The 15,246-nt window shown below is 41.9% G+C and overlaps 1 protein-coding gene across 1 annotated transcript; it reads right to left on the reverse strand.

The window, feature by feature from the left end:
- Positions 1-507: 507 nt before the first annotated feature.
- On the reverse strand, positions 508-2,527 carry LOC139288043 (serine protease 23-like). Its single transcript, XM_070909292.1, has 2 exons — positions 2,502-2,527; positions 508-1,716 (listed from the first exon to the last, which is right to left on the reverse strand). Exons 1-2 carry the CDS (start codon positions 2,525-2,527, stop codon positions 531-533), a joined length of 1,212 nt encoding a protein of 403 aa, XP_070765393.1. The 3' UTR covers positions 508-530.
- Between the last annotated feature and the right edge of the window lie 12,719 nt (positions 2,528-15,246).

Raw genomic sequence — 15,246 nt, forward strand, 5'->3', positions numbered from 1 at the left:
TTAGTATTAGCACAATTAAAAAGGCTATAATGCGTAGTGAAACATGTTTCCCAGTCCTGCATTTTGTAATCTGAGAGCCTGTTGTTCCAAAACATATTTTTTACATCCGTCCATGTTCCAGACCTATGGGTCTTCCAGATGACTTTGTTATCCAGATAAATGTTACATGAAGTAGATATACCTGCATCTGTTCTGCAAAACCACATGACCTAAATGTTTCACCAGTTAACACCAATGTAACTAACTTCTTCATATTTTAGAAATGTGAGTGAAGATGCAAAAGTAAGCATAAAGGAAATGAACACGCCCCGTTTACATAATTTAGTGTCATTACTGGATTTGTGTCTGTCAGTTTTGAATTCACGTCTGAGGATGACAAAAAGAAACAACATTTTGATATTTATATTGATGTCAGTGCTAAGTATTGGGGGGGCGGGGTTCTTGTGGCCCCAGTATTGCTGTATGAGGACGTAGTTGGACTATGGTTTTGTAGCTACACCCCTTTGTCGTCCTTTCTCTACGCATTCTCCTCACCCCTCTCGGCAGTCCACAAAGTTTCCTTTTATCCAGTAGCATATCTGAGCATACTTGAGAGGCGTGATTCTCACCGCTACATTAAATTCCTGAGACGCCCCTTGTCGCTCCACCCACTGATGCCCGGAAAACACACCTATCACCTTCCGCTCCCAGCGCCGGCGCCGCCCATCCCACATCCGGGCGTAGACTCCTGACCCGCTGGCACCCGGCTGAGCATCACAGTGCTGGTACAGCAGGTCTGACGTCTCCTCGCCGGCCCGACAGAACCGATACACCAGCTGGCCTGCACGGTCATTATCAAATCCTGAGAAGTGGACTCGTCGACCGGGCAGCCTCTGAGCCGGGGGGCTGACTCCTAACTTCATGTGGCGGCGTTTGTGGGGTTTCTTGAGTTCAAGCAAAGCGTAGTCATAGTCCATCCCAATGTCATTAGCATTCCCTTTAATCCATCCTTTGGGAACATGGGTGCGCTTGGCTCTGATCCACTGGAACTTCATTTTGTCGTTGGCTGGTGGGGCGTACGGAGCAGGGCCACCTTCAACGTGGTTGGTGAAGTTGGAGGGAAGGTAAAAGGAAGACGGCTCTGTGGCTCGTTGCTTGGGTTTCAGAAACCCAACCCTGAGCTTCTGGGCTCCTTTCACATAGTTTTTACCATCATGGACACAATGAGCAGCTGTGAGCACATGACGGTCCCCCACCAATGTACCAGAACACCCAGTGGACAGTTTGACAGCCACTGAGAATGGATATTTAAGCAGGAAGTCCTGCCCAGCAATGCTAAAACGCCCATCATGGCCGAAGATCTGCCGCTTTCTCCTGACATGTGACCGCTCAGCCTTCCCAGGCGACCCTGAGGAGTAGGCCGGACTGGTGTTTGAAGTGGGGCTGTAGCCATAGATCCCAATGGCAGTCTCGGTAAGTTGACCATCAGAGTTGAGCGTCTCATAGGCCAGAAGACGCCGCAGGTCCCAGTAGCTCAGGCGAGGGGCTCTCTTGTGGCATTCTGGGTCACAGGGGGAGCTGACATCCAAGCGGGCCGGAGACAGGAAGTGAGGGGCTGGTCGAGCCTCCGTATGCTGTGGGAGGACCACAGGGACACGCTGGAGAATCCACTGGGGGCGGGAGGATGAGGAGGAGAAAACAAGGGGAAGGAAGAGGAGAAATAGGGGGGAGATAAACCTGTGGATGGATAGGAGAACAGATCAGGTGAACTCCTGCACTAAGAAGACGAAGTGTGATTCATTGGAGTGCTTGAGTCATTCGCTGTCAGACCCGACATTTCTGCAGACCTCAAGTGGCTCTGTTAAACGTGACCGGATGTCTGGGCCCCTCTCACTGTCTGCATGAAAAATAGTCTCATTCCTCAGACCAGCATCGTGGATTTATAATTACAAGCATGGGAGCTGAGGGAGAAGATTTTTTTTTTTTTATCTGCGCTGGAATTTGGCAGCTGTGAACTTTAATGCTGCAAATATGACAGACAGGGCAAAGATCAGGCCTTACTAGGCTCTGATGGAAAATTCCTGAAGTGGCCTGAGGGATTGGCCTTGAGCCCGCAAGAGTGGCTGAATAACATTTTCTTGCACTGAATATAGTCTATTTTTGTGTAAATGGGTTAGGGGTGATACAAGCCATAGTTTTATATCTTAAACACACCTCCTCTCTCTGCTCCTCTCCTGACATACAGGACCACAATATACAGTATTGTCAGGAGGAGTCATAATAGTCTCATGTTTATAAAATCTTTAGGATGGCATAGCTGCAAGTTGCAGCTCATAATACATGCAGTAAGTCAGTGAAAGCTCATATTTCGATTCTTTGTTTTAGGGGGAATCATTTAATTTAATAATTTAAGTATTGCTCATCCATCGTGTTCATTTGCATCACCAAAGTGTTAACAAACTAAACTTAATTTTATAACTTCGTCCTGTACGCGTTTTGCCCTGAACACTGAGGTGACTTACCGGGGGAGCGCAGCCTGGGAGCGCATGGTTTGGTTTCTGCAGGTGAGCCGGTGGTTGAACACTGAGGGAAAACCCCCTCAAACCAGAAACCAGGCAGATGGGAGTTTGACTGGTGAAACAATCCCGCTGCAAGAAGAGACTTCTCGGCTCTTTTCTCACGAACTGCCGACTTGATTTAATCCGTGACAGTTTGGAGTCGTCCGAAAGCAGCAGCCGGGTCGACAGCGGAGGAGATGGATCATTCTGTCTGAGCTCACGGTGTCACATCTGCCGCGACGAGGATATACAGAGTGAGTATATCCGACCCCAACACGGTCATGTGACACATCCCATCCCTGCTGCTGGTTACCAACTCACTGCTGATCATCATGCTGTTTACAGGCGTCTCCTCTCTCCTCGGTTCAAGTTTAACAATAAAATTAAAAAAAAAGCATTTGCACATTGTGATCATTTTCAGTGCACTTTGGGTATTGCACTTCACTCAAATTGAACTGATTGTTTCCTTTGTCGATTAATCTATTTTAATCAATAAATCGTTTTGTGTATAGAATTTCAGAAAACAATGACCATGCGAGTTCCCAGAGACAAAGATGGCAGATTTAGTTTGATTACTTTGTCTGAACAATAATTAAACATCCCAAAGGAATTCAATATATTCACAATATGTGCAACAACAAAAAACCCTGCAAATACAGATAAAAAGAGGGAACCAGCTAATTTTTTCCTCAATTAATTCAATTTCTGACTGACTGATTAATAAATTGACAAATTGTTTTAGCACTATAATCTTCACAGAAATCTCTATAATAGTATGGTACCCTTTTTCCTGATAAGTCACCTATTATAAACGGTTTACAAGTTTAAGTGTCCTGCTGGCGGATTAACACCTTCTACAGGGATTTCTCCACAACCTGGCAACCCAAATGTTCTTCTTCTTAATGGATTATAACTGATGTGTACAGAATAAGTAAATGATGTATTAAAATTATTGTAATTATTGCAATTATTATTGTAATTACATTACTATTATGTTAACTTACAAACCCTTTATAAAGGCTTATTTATTAGGAGTTGGTACCAATAATATTTGTATAGGTATTAAATCATGCTTGGTATTCATTACAGTCATACAGTAGCCTCATCATAATTTCATTGCTAGAGCCTTATAATATAAACTCTGAGGGGCTGCTCAGAGTTTACAGTCACTTGACGTTTTGTTATCAACAGGACAGGCGAAAACAGCTGGACGGAGACATGTGCTGCCTGTCCAAAACCGAGGTCGTCGAGAGAGGAAATGTGAGAGGATGATGGAAAAGGAACTTGAGGAGTGTGTAGGTGTGTGTATGTTTTTGAGACGTCGCACACATTGCACATACTGTGACCTACTCGTCACACAAACGCTGACCTGCATTCATTCTTTAGATCTGGCAGACCCCCCCCCCCCCCCCCACTCTCTCTGTTTGTGTCACTCTCTCTGTGTCTCGCACAAATTCCATCAAACTACTCACTGAATAATCATGTAGCACACATAATGTCACACATCAATGTTTTGCCTAAACAAACTTTCACACTGTGAACTCACTGGGTTGATCGCCCTCATGACTCTTGGCATTAATCACAAAGAATGTTCACTTGGGAGAAAGATGTTCTTTTCACAACACAAACCTCCCTCATTTCACACCATGCAGCATGCAGACATTTATATTCAAAAGCGACCTCACTGCTATGGCGACCGTCTCTTGTGAGGAATTAGTTCAGTGGGCAGAGTGCGGTTCTGGTGCCAGTGTTGGAAGTTTGGTTTCCACTCGACCCGCCCATGCTGAAAATGTGCAAGCTGTTGGTAGATATTATGCTATGTAATGATTTCATAAGGCTCAACTGCCACCAGAAAGAAAGAACAAGAGGGGGTGGGGGGTGGTGAGTGGGGGCTCATGCATGGTTGAACAGTTAGCCAACCTCCACCCATCTCTCCCTGTCTTGCAGCAATTTGTTCAGATGTGGACTTTGTGATAAAAAAAAAAATGTATTTTTTACTGCAAAATTAAAGCAATAGTTCGAGTAATTTTTGGAAATACAAAATGAGGAGATCGATACCACTCTTACGTCTGTACGGTGAATCTGTAGCTGGAGCCAGCTGCCGGTTATCTTAGCTTAGCATAAAGAATAGAGACAGGGAGAAACAGCTAGCCTTTCTCTGTCCAAAGGTAACAAAATCCAGCACGTCTAAAGCTCACTAATTAACATGTTATTAATATATTAACTCTTGTCATTGCTGTGAGGTTACCAGGCAACCAGTGGAGACTTCAGGAAGTTACTGCGCCAAGAAATAGTGTGGCACATAATCCCCTGTAAAAGTTTTTGTATGGCTTAAACAAACAAATTGTAATGTGTTTATTAGTGAGCCTTAAAGGTGATTTTGTTTTGTTTTGGACAGAGCCTGGCTAGCTGTTTCCCAGTTCCCAGTCTTTATGCTAAGCTAAGCTAGCTTCTGGCTTTTGCTTTATATTAACCATAAGGGCATGCCTTCTCATCTAACTCTCGGCAAGAATAGCAAATAAGATGTTGAACTATCGCTTTAAAAAGATTCAACTCTGTTCAAGGTCTCCTGCAACTGATTATAGATCAACACCTTTGCCAGGACACAGGGTGGACCTGCTGGCTCATCAAACACTCTGCATAACACAAAACCCCACCCAGCCAACAACACAAATTTACAATTAACACACACGCATGCACATACCTCTCTCTCTCTCTGGAGCAGTATCTGGGGCAGGAGCGTCTCATCCACCTCTCGTCCCGTTAACTCTGCTCAGCTCGGCAGCCTCGCCAGTCTCTGGTTTCTCACACTTTCACATGAACCCAAAGTTACCTGAGGTTTTAATCACACTGTACATGTCTTCTCACCATCAACAGATCAGTTTTTGCTGTTTGAGTTTTTATCTGTGCAAGTCCACATTTGGACACACTTGAAATGTGGAGAAGCTAAAATTAATATAAAAGTGACCAATATAAAATATGACTTTTTTACTCCTTTCGGACAACAGGGAGGGATGCTGCTTTTTACAAATGCCTGGGTGCTAATAAGGGAGACATTTCTGTTTGTTTTGAATGTTATGAAAGGGCCCGTTTGTTTGGCTATGCCCGCTGTTGTCAGGGAAACCCACATTCCCCGGAGTACTGTTCATGTTAATTGTTTTATTCCTCCCACTCTCCTCCTCTCACTTCTGGCCACAGACACAATCAAGCAAGTGTGGATGGCCTCACATGTTTGAATCCTCTCTCTTTATATCTCTCGTTCTGTCTCTCAATCTCTGTCTGTCTGTCTGCTCTGTTCCCTCTTTGTATTTTCCCGTCACTGTGCCTCTCGGTCTCTTGTTTGAATCATTACTCCCACCCTGGACCTCTTCTCTTGCTCGTCCCTTGTGGCCATGAAACAGCTGTTTGGCAAAATGAGATAACCACAGAGCTCTTTTGAGAAGTTATTTACTGTGAAATCTTGCGGAGGAACTTAAAGCCAAGTTTAAAGCCCAAGGCAAAGCCAAAAGGAAGATAATACGACTCTTGGCAAGCACACTTGATATATAACTTTTAATGCCTCATGTAAAAGATGGTAAACACCGTCTCGCTCTGCTGCAGTTAAAGGAAATTTCCACTCTGGATGCTCAGTGCGTTCCAGGAGTTATTTTGCGATGAAGTCTTCTAGTTTACGGTTTTGAGTATTTACTGTCCTCCACACTGCATGTATACTTATATGTAATTTTGTGAATTCCTGTTACCCAGAATGCCCTTTAGAAGTCCCACAATAATAGTAATGATTGCATAGTAACAGCAATAGAGCAGTTTCATACTTGGTTGCAGACTGTTGCCTCAGCAATCATAACATTGCTATGTTTCTCTGTGCATAACTGCCAGAGAGGCAGCTGATTTTTGCGGTGAAGAATCAACAATTATTGTTAGCATGCTAATCGTATACATTGAGATATGATGTTGTAGGGCCATAGTTTATGCATTAAAAGCAAAAAATCATGACTGTTATTCTGTTCATTGGTTCAACTCACTAAACAACTTCTAAAAAACACTCCAATTAACTGACAAATACACTAAAGCCTCCAGGTTTATATAATTTAATGAGGAATGTTCAGTATGTAACATCATGAAGCATATTACAATTATGCAAAGGCAGAAAAAACTGTACAGCAGTGGCCAAAATATCTCTTGATGGTGTAAACTCTGAAATTGAATGCAAACTATATAAACTCAACATCAATTGTTTGGGCTCTAATGTTAATATGACGTCATGTCAGTGTTTTAGGATGGTCTTTTTTGTGGATAGTGATTTTAAAGGTACTTTTAAAGGACTTCTTTTACTTTTAAACACAGTTATGTTTACATTCAGTGTTTCTCCCAAAACACATCATGTATCCTTCAGGCCCAACAACATATATCTTAACTTTCATGTTTACACTGACTAGCATCTCCCTCTTCCCATGCCTTTTGCTGGTGCATTGCTATGTTTCTCTGTGCATACCTGATTATATGTACTGACTAATTGTGCTCATGCACGTGCGAACCGAGCACAAGGTACAAACAATCCAGTTGTCCCCTCCATAGAGCCACTAGTAGTCACAAACGACACAAGGAACCTTTAAATAGTAACTTCACACTAAATTATACTACCAAAGTGTAGTAGCAGCTGCCGGGCCAAGTACAAAAAGCAGAACAGTTTGTGCCTCTAAAACATGGCTGCGTTAGCAAACCTGATCAACGCCAGCAAAGAGATGATGTCATACACAACACATGGGCCTGCTGATAACTGTGCTATATTCAGAGCTTAACAAGATATTTAGGGCTGAACAGTAACTGCGATAAACAGTCTCTAAAACCAGATATGTAGTGGCTGTTAATTTCCTCCTGAAAGAGCAACTTCAAACCAACTGGAAATGTATTTTGCTGACCTCCAGTGGTTTAACATTGCTGCAGTGATGTAGAAGTGTACACCAGGGTGTGGTCAGTACACTGTGACATCACTGTTGGGTGTGGTTACAGGTGGAAAAGGTCACACTCAACCAGTGATGCTTTATGTGGTCAGAGGCGCTAGATACTTAAAAACCTTCACCCAGAGAGGGAAGTGATGAGCCTGGCGGGATTTTCTGTTCACATTTTTACATCAAGTGACGCACACATCACACTTTATGGTCTGCAAGTAGAGGAAGCAAAAGAAATGGGGAATTGTAGTGGGAAAAGCACATGCTCTAAAGTCCAGTCATAGCATTTCTTTCTCTCCCTCAGTGTCCTCTCACATACAAATGCTTTTGATGACTTAGCTATTTTAAACAGTTTTTGCCCGCAGGAAAGCAGTTTTGCACCATGACTATCAGTAAAAAGCTAGGTTTGGCAAGGCATGTGATACTCTGGCTCATTGGAAAATGACTCACGTCCTTGTGAAAGATATGACAAAACATTTATCAAGACATCCAGCAGGAGTTGTGGTTTTCTGTTGCTAGTTTTTTGGTTTATAATTTCATGTAATTTGATGTCCTTACAAATGTACTTTGGTTCGATTTAGAAGGTAACGATTATTTGAACTCTCCTCTGAAGTCATTTTTCACCCATAAGGCCAGTGCATGTAATCAGATGAAAGGGTAATTTAATCAAAACATTGAGTCTTTCGTTATACAAAGTTCTGTGGTATTTAGCCTTCAGTAACAAGAATGCTGGTCATGGGTGCAATTTATTATTGAATTGCCTCTCTTGAGATTTCTTCAATTTTCCTTCTTTATTGAGGTTTTCTTCTGGCATTTCTCCTCGTCTTCTTTGACATCTTTGGCTGGGTCGTGAACTATTGCTGTTAAAGTCCGTTGAGACACTGCATGTGGTGTTAGGTTATACAATAACCTCCCCATATTATGTGACTGGTGCAAAACCTGGCTTTAATTGTGTTTTTCTTTGTCCTACATCATAATTTTCAAGTGTGAAATATGTTTTGGTTGCTTCATACCGCAAGGGTGTTCGATATAATTCGAAAACTTGATTCCAACTAAATGATGAATAAGCCTGTCTGAGTGGTAGTGTTGACTCTGTATCAGAGAGGCAGCTGGTTTTTGTGGTGAAGTAACAACAATTCTCATTAACTTGCTAATCCTGTAAATTAAAATAGGGATGTTGAAGGGTCATATTTATGCATTAAAAAACTTCAGTACAAATTGAACGCTATTACATTAAAAAAAAACACTCTGCCGCATCTTAACCGACAAATGTACTAACGTCTCCATTTAGCAGGTTCATATAATTTGGTTTACTGATAAATGTTCAGTATGTAACATCATGAAATCACAAAGCATATTATAGAATACCTTAGAGTCTAATGCGTTGACACACTGATAATGTTCAGGCCTTCATGGGTTTTATTTTGATCACTTCAGAACATTTTAATACCATACAATCACCAGGTGTGTGTGTTTGTGTGTGTGTATTTTACTCTATGTCCGTTGAATATAAGTCTACAGCCAGCAGCCTGTTAGCTTAGCTTAGTACAATGACTGGAAATGGGGGCAAAAAGCTAACTTGCCTCTGTCCAAAGCTAACAAAAATCCACCTACCAGAAGTTCTGATAAATGAAAAAAACATTCTTCAAGAAACATTTACAGCATGTAACTCCCCCTAAAACCACAAATTGTTGTTTAAACATCTCTGTTTGTGTTCTGGTTAGACAAACAAGATACTTTGCTAGCTGTATCCTCCTTGCCTCCAGTCTTTATGCTAAGCTGGGCTAACCTTGTCCTGACTCCAGCTACATATTTAACACAGGGACATGAGTTTAGTATCAAACTTCTCATCTCACTCCAGAGAAGAAAGTAAATTGGAGTTTTCCCAACATGTTGAAATATTCTTTTAGACTACTAACTGTCTATCCTATAATGTTTATGTACGTGTTTTTATTTCACACTTGCTTTGGCAATGCAAACGTCTGTTTCCCATGCCGATAAAGCCCCACTAAATTTAATTAATAGAATCACAGATCGACCATAGGTAGACTCTGTTTATCACAAAGATAAAGACAGCTGTCACAACAGCACTGAATGTCATACCAGCTGCTTCACAACAACAGAAAATCCAGTCAAAAGCATGTCTTATTTATTCTCATTTTGTTGTCATGAATTTTCATAGAATACCAGCAATGCTTTTATAATCCAACAGTGCAGCCCGCCAAAGGACGCTGTGACTCAGACAAGTACCCCATTTGCTTGTGGTTGCTCCCATCCTGATCCAAGTTGAGTCACTGTGAGCATCCACCCATCCCTGAGAGAGCAACCACACACTGAGGAAAGTGACTGTCAGCTACAGAGAGACCCCAGATATCAGGAATTCCTACGAAATCCAATTCATCTTTAAACCCTGCGAGTCTTCACAAAGGATTTTTCAGGGCTGTCTTCCAGGGATTGTCTCATTCTCAGAGCAAAAGATATTCATCCTTGAGTCTGAGACTGATTTCTCACAAAAGTCAAAGCACATCTTGAGATAATATCTTGCCCCACAGCAATTCAAGATGTGTGTGTGTGTATGTGTGTGTGTACATGTGGTACAATGTCAGGAGAAAGATGAGCATCTGAAGCACAGGAGACAATCTCTCTAATGTTTCTTCCAGAGCTACAGGGACAGTGCATGTTAGTCTCATTATCTGTGACTCAGATAACCCGAAACATCATCAGCACAATGACTGTTATTGAGCTGTAGGTTTCCTGCTATGCTCCCACTTCTGATAATACAGAACATTTTCTCTTTCTTTTTCTCTCTCTCAGTCCACCTCGCTGTATTTCTGATGATATCACAGCTCAGAGGTCAGAGGTTAAACTCTTCCAGCCAGGCAGAGGTGGTCTGACCACACAACACAAGCTTGAACATGGAGTCTATCAGCATACCAGTAAGATCATTCTCTGACCATAATAAGCTCCCAGCAGACCACAATTGTCCCCCTATGCACTTTTGATGATGAAATGATCTCCATTTCTCTGGTCCAGACCCAATTATCTCTACTGTACCACAGGGGAGTTCTGTGTGTGTGTGTGTGTGTGTGTGTGTGTGTGTGTGTGTAGGATGTTAATGATATGGGTCGAGATTTGAGTCACTTCCAGGAACAGGTCTGTTCAGACTGACTTTAATTCTGAAAAATGACGCCAACGCAGGGGGCGCTGAAAATAAAAAAAAAATCAGGGTTTTGCCACAACACAATGTCATCCTGTGATCCTGCGAGTATTACAAACTGTTGTGCAGTGTTCGGGCATCTCATAAGTCTTCAAACTCATGAATCTATTTCTCCAACTGGACTTCCGGTATTTCATTGTGTCACCGGTACCTTCAGCAACACGCCCCCACCAACGCAGCCCCGCACGCTGTTTTAACTGCATGAACTTCCGACATGAGTCCATAACCATGCTAGCATTCTGTGTAGCCCATGGCACAGCGTAGCTTGAGCTAAATGCTAACATACACGTGACACTCCTAACATGCTGTCGTTTAGCTGGTAATGTTTACCACGTTCAACTCTTTGGTTTAGCTGTTTAGCATGCTAATATTTTCTGATTAGCGCTGAACACAAAGTACATTTGAAGCTGATGGGAATGTCATTAGTTTTGCAAATATTTGGTCATAAATCAAAGACAAAAAAATGAGGGGCTGAAGTCATTGCAGTTCATCCTGAGGGTATGTGAATGTCTGTACCAAATTTCATGGCAATCCATGTAATAATTAAAAATAGAAAAAGATATTTTGTCCAGGACCAAAGTGGTGGACCGAATGGCTACTGAAAGGCTTCACACCGAAATGTCTTAGCAGTTTTGTCAGTCAAGTAGTGGTAAATTCATTTCACAGAAATAATCAAGACATTCAGGTGATTATTTTTCATATTTTTTCACCGGAATGGCGTCTTTTTCCTGAATTGGTTTTGGGGAAACCAACATCCAGCTGGTAACACTCAGTCACACACAGCAACGTCAGTACAGTACAATAGTAGGATGAGCCTAAACTCTCACATTTCAAACATTTCAAGCATCCAGTAGGCAGCAGGCAGTTGCTGTTGACAATCCTTCCAAAGACAATGTTATTTTGATGAAGTGTTGTATTCTGGTATGAGAAGAAGCAGAAGTGCTGTAGTGCTTCCAGAAGGTATGTGTCCCTGGAAGGGTCGAGATGTTTGTTTCATGAATCAGAACATGATAATGGCCACTTTCACAGTTATTAACACCATTAACTCAGCTGGTGTTTGGCAGGAAGGAAACGTCATGGAGAAAATCTCACAGTTTAAAAGATGTAGAGAGACCAAATTTGAGACAAACATCAGGCTGCCTTGTGTACATGAACATCTGCTAGGCTGCAGGGATGCTACATCTTGGTCCATTGAAACTATCTGTATGACTCAGAGAAACCAAAACATCAGTACAATAACAGAACAATACAATAGCAGAAGGTTTCCTGTTGTGCTCTCATGTATCACGTGACGGAATAAAATCACTGCGTCATCAGATCGGTGCTAAAGTTCACATTTTTCTGTCATTGCTGCTGTAAAATACATTTTTTTATAGTTTTGTTGAGATTGAAAGTACATTTTTGACCTTGGAAACAGCAGTTGAGAAAACAAACCCACCATAGGGTCTATTTAGTGGCTGTTCATGAGTTTTCAATCACATCACATTATCTTCTTCAGCAGACGGACCTGGCGGTGAGATTATTTTCAAGATTCAAGAATTAACGTTTAATCTCAGTTTTTAAGACAACGGAAGAAGTCCTTAGGTTGCTCAGAAAGATAGAAGTCGGAGAATCTTTAGGCTTAATTATGTTACACTGACATTTTGATTGCATGTCAAATCTAATAAAGATTTTCCATCACTTTGTCACCACAACTGTTGGATGGATTTAGATGAATCTCGTTACAGACATTCATGGTCCTCAGAGGATGAATCCTAATGATTTTGGTGGCCTCTTAACTCTTCCTCTAGCTAACTGCAGCCTCACAGAGTAGCTAGCGTGTCTGCAGATTATTTTAACACTGTTACCCTCCTTCATATGCAGGAGTCTGCTTTGTCTTAAAAAGTAGTTTTGAAATTTAAATTTAACCGATACAAGAAAAAAATCCACTGTATTTGCCAATCTTTATATTGCTCCTGTGGCAGTAAAGCTGCATGATGCTTGCATGAAGTAACAGGCTGAGCTACAAACAACCACACGACTTGTTACTGTGCAGTCGGCTTCTGTGTTCAGACCAGACAAACATTTCTCTGTAGTCATCGTTTGACCTCTCCCACAAAACAAATGTTGCCATAGTAACCCCTTAACCAGGGCACAATCACAGACCAGCAGGAAGTGTGGAGCATTTCGGGTTAATGAGAGCTTCCGTGTGGGAAGGGGTGTGTTCACAGCAGGAGGGAGACCTCTGCGTCACTTGGACAAAGGGGTTTTCCATGTTTTTATGACAGTGGGAATATTGTTCCAGCGTTATGCACAGTTTTATGTTCAGGCTATTCTATTTTTTCCTGTCTGGGCTCTATGTAGTTTCCACAGTCTATTGTGTGTGAAATATTTACACATATCAAAGTGTGTCTTAACAAGGTATATAATCTTGCCTCTTTAAAAATATTTTTTCTTTGATAAAGTAGGAAAAACATACTGTCAAATAATTTCACTTGTGCCATCAAATCAACTGTATTACCTCATTTGAGAGGATGTAATTTTGCTCAGTTGACCTTTCTTATCCTTCTTCATTTCTAGTTCTTGACTCTTCTTGAGAATTGTAGAAGTGTAACTACAGTGGAAGTTACAGGAACAAGGGGAGTTTTTCATCTGGCAAAAACATTCACTTAAAAAAGCTGAATGTTAAGACTGAGTTTTTGACCAAGATGGATGCACATTTTACAGTTTTGTCTCTCAGGAGGATACAGATGTAATCCAACATTTCCTCCCAGGATCCGTGCCTGAAATGTGTCTGATTGCTGTTCTCTTAGGTTTTGTTGTAATATTGAATACAAGCAGTCTGGATCAGGGACTGCGGCAGGAAATGGCCTGCAGCCAGATTGGCCCGACTTCAGGTCAGTGAGTAATTATGTTATGTTGCGTGCTGATCTTGGACCTGAGCTGCAGCCCACAAACACACACTGATACCCACACACATACATCCTGACTTTGCTATAGTTGTGAGGACATAGTATATTAAAACTTATTCCTTGTGGAATTACATAACTGCCAACTGTCTAACTCTTAGCTTAAAACAGCAAAACCTGATTTATTGGCCACTTGAGGGGTAAGCAGAACAAGCTGTAAATTCAACATTGTTATCTCCTTATGAAGTTGATATTGCAAACATGTTGGCAATTACACATTCAGCAGACATTGAGCAACAATAGCTTTCATTTGGAGTTGTGCTTCTTGCTATGTGATGAATGTTTAGGCCTCAGTATGCTGAACTGAAATTTGACGGTCAAACAGTGACTTCACCCCACAACTTTCAAATTCTCTCTTTTAAACTAAACCCTAAATTATAATTTTCATGCTGTAAAGTATGACCAAAATGTCCTCACAACTTTAATCGTCTTCAGCCATCTGTCAAGAGTAGGTCCTTGCATGTATAGGTATACACACAAACACACACACACACACACACACACACACACACACACACACAGAGTGGCCTTGCTTCTTGATTTTGGCAGGTTATCAACGTTATTTCCATCTTTCTTTATTTTCCCTCCATTCCCAGCTGTTCACATCTATCAAGACTCCACTTATTAGCAGCAGGTAATTAAGGGGCTGGAATGGAGGTATTGTACTGAATCCTATTCAAACACAGACACCCACGCACGCACGCACGCACACACATGCACACACACACACACACACACACACACACATCGAATGTAGCGTTCAGGCAGAGCAGCAGTGTAATCAGTCATGCTGCTGCAATACCTTTACCATGATCTGCAGCTGGATCGTACTGAAATCTCTAGAGGATCCTCCCTGCGTTATCTGCCAAACTGTTGCGTAAAAAACAAATATTTCCACCTTGTGCTGTCAGACTCGACCTGAAACTGCAGCTCACTGGGACCTGTTCCTTTATAATATCAGGAGACACCCTCCGTCTCAGTTATTAAAGGACACAGAACAAGTGCAGAGGGATCTGAGAGAATGAACTGTAGTTGATTACAAAGTGATGACACAGGGACTGGCCTGCATGCAATTTAGTGCAGCGCATGTGTGTATGTTTGTGTGTGCTTCTCAAGCAGAGCTTTCTATGCTCTGCTTGTTGAGGCTTATTGTCACTATTTGACTGTTTTCCATAAAGGCTTGTTATGTCGATGTTTTCGATGACTGTCTGAGTATTTGTTTGCCAACTTACTGGGAGTTTGACGGTGGTTTGGTATTCATTTTCTCTTTGTGCGTTCAGTGAAGAGACTGGTCATGTTAGCTTGGCCAGGGGTCTGCAGGTTTGGGGAAGCGGTGACTCCAAAGTTGTGTAATTTACATGCTGTGTGTTTTTAGCTGGCAAGCAAATGTTAGCCTCTGGTAAGCCTACAGAAATATCCTGCGTGTCGTTCATTGTTGGAGGGCGTGTGAACCCTGCAGCTCCACTGTGAGGAGGTAAATTTGTGTTGCTGCATGCAGTCACCGGGTCTGAGCTAGCTAATTGATTGAATATATAAAGTATGCACCACTGCTGTCTGTTTTGTGTTTTGAAAATTCCCTCATAAGAAAGTACTGA

Source organism: Enoplosus armatus, chromosome 1 (assembly GCF_043641665.1).
Source record: "Enoplosus armatus isolate fEnoArm2 chromosome 1, fEnoArm2.hap1, whole genome shotgun sequence".
Classification (NCBI taxonomy): domain Eukaryota; kingdom Metazoa; phylum Chordata; class Actinopteri; order Centrarchiformes; family Enoplosidae; genus Enoplosus; species Enoplosus armatus.

What these genes read in the sequence shown, in the direction of transcription:
- LOC139288043 (XM_070909292.1), bottom strand. Translation starts at nt 2,527, where the DNA reads ATGCGCTCCCAGGCTGCGCTCCCCCG. An exon ending in TCCCAGGCTGCGCTCCCCCG is followed by an intron (nt 1,717 to 2,501) that starts GTAAGTCACCTC and finishes ATCCATCCACAG; the next exon opens with GTTTATCTCCCCCCTATTTC.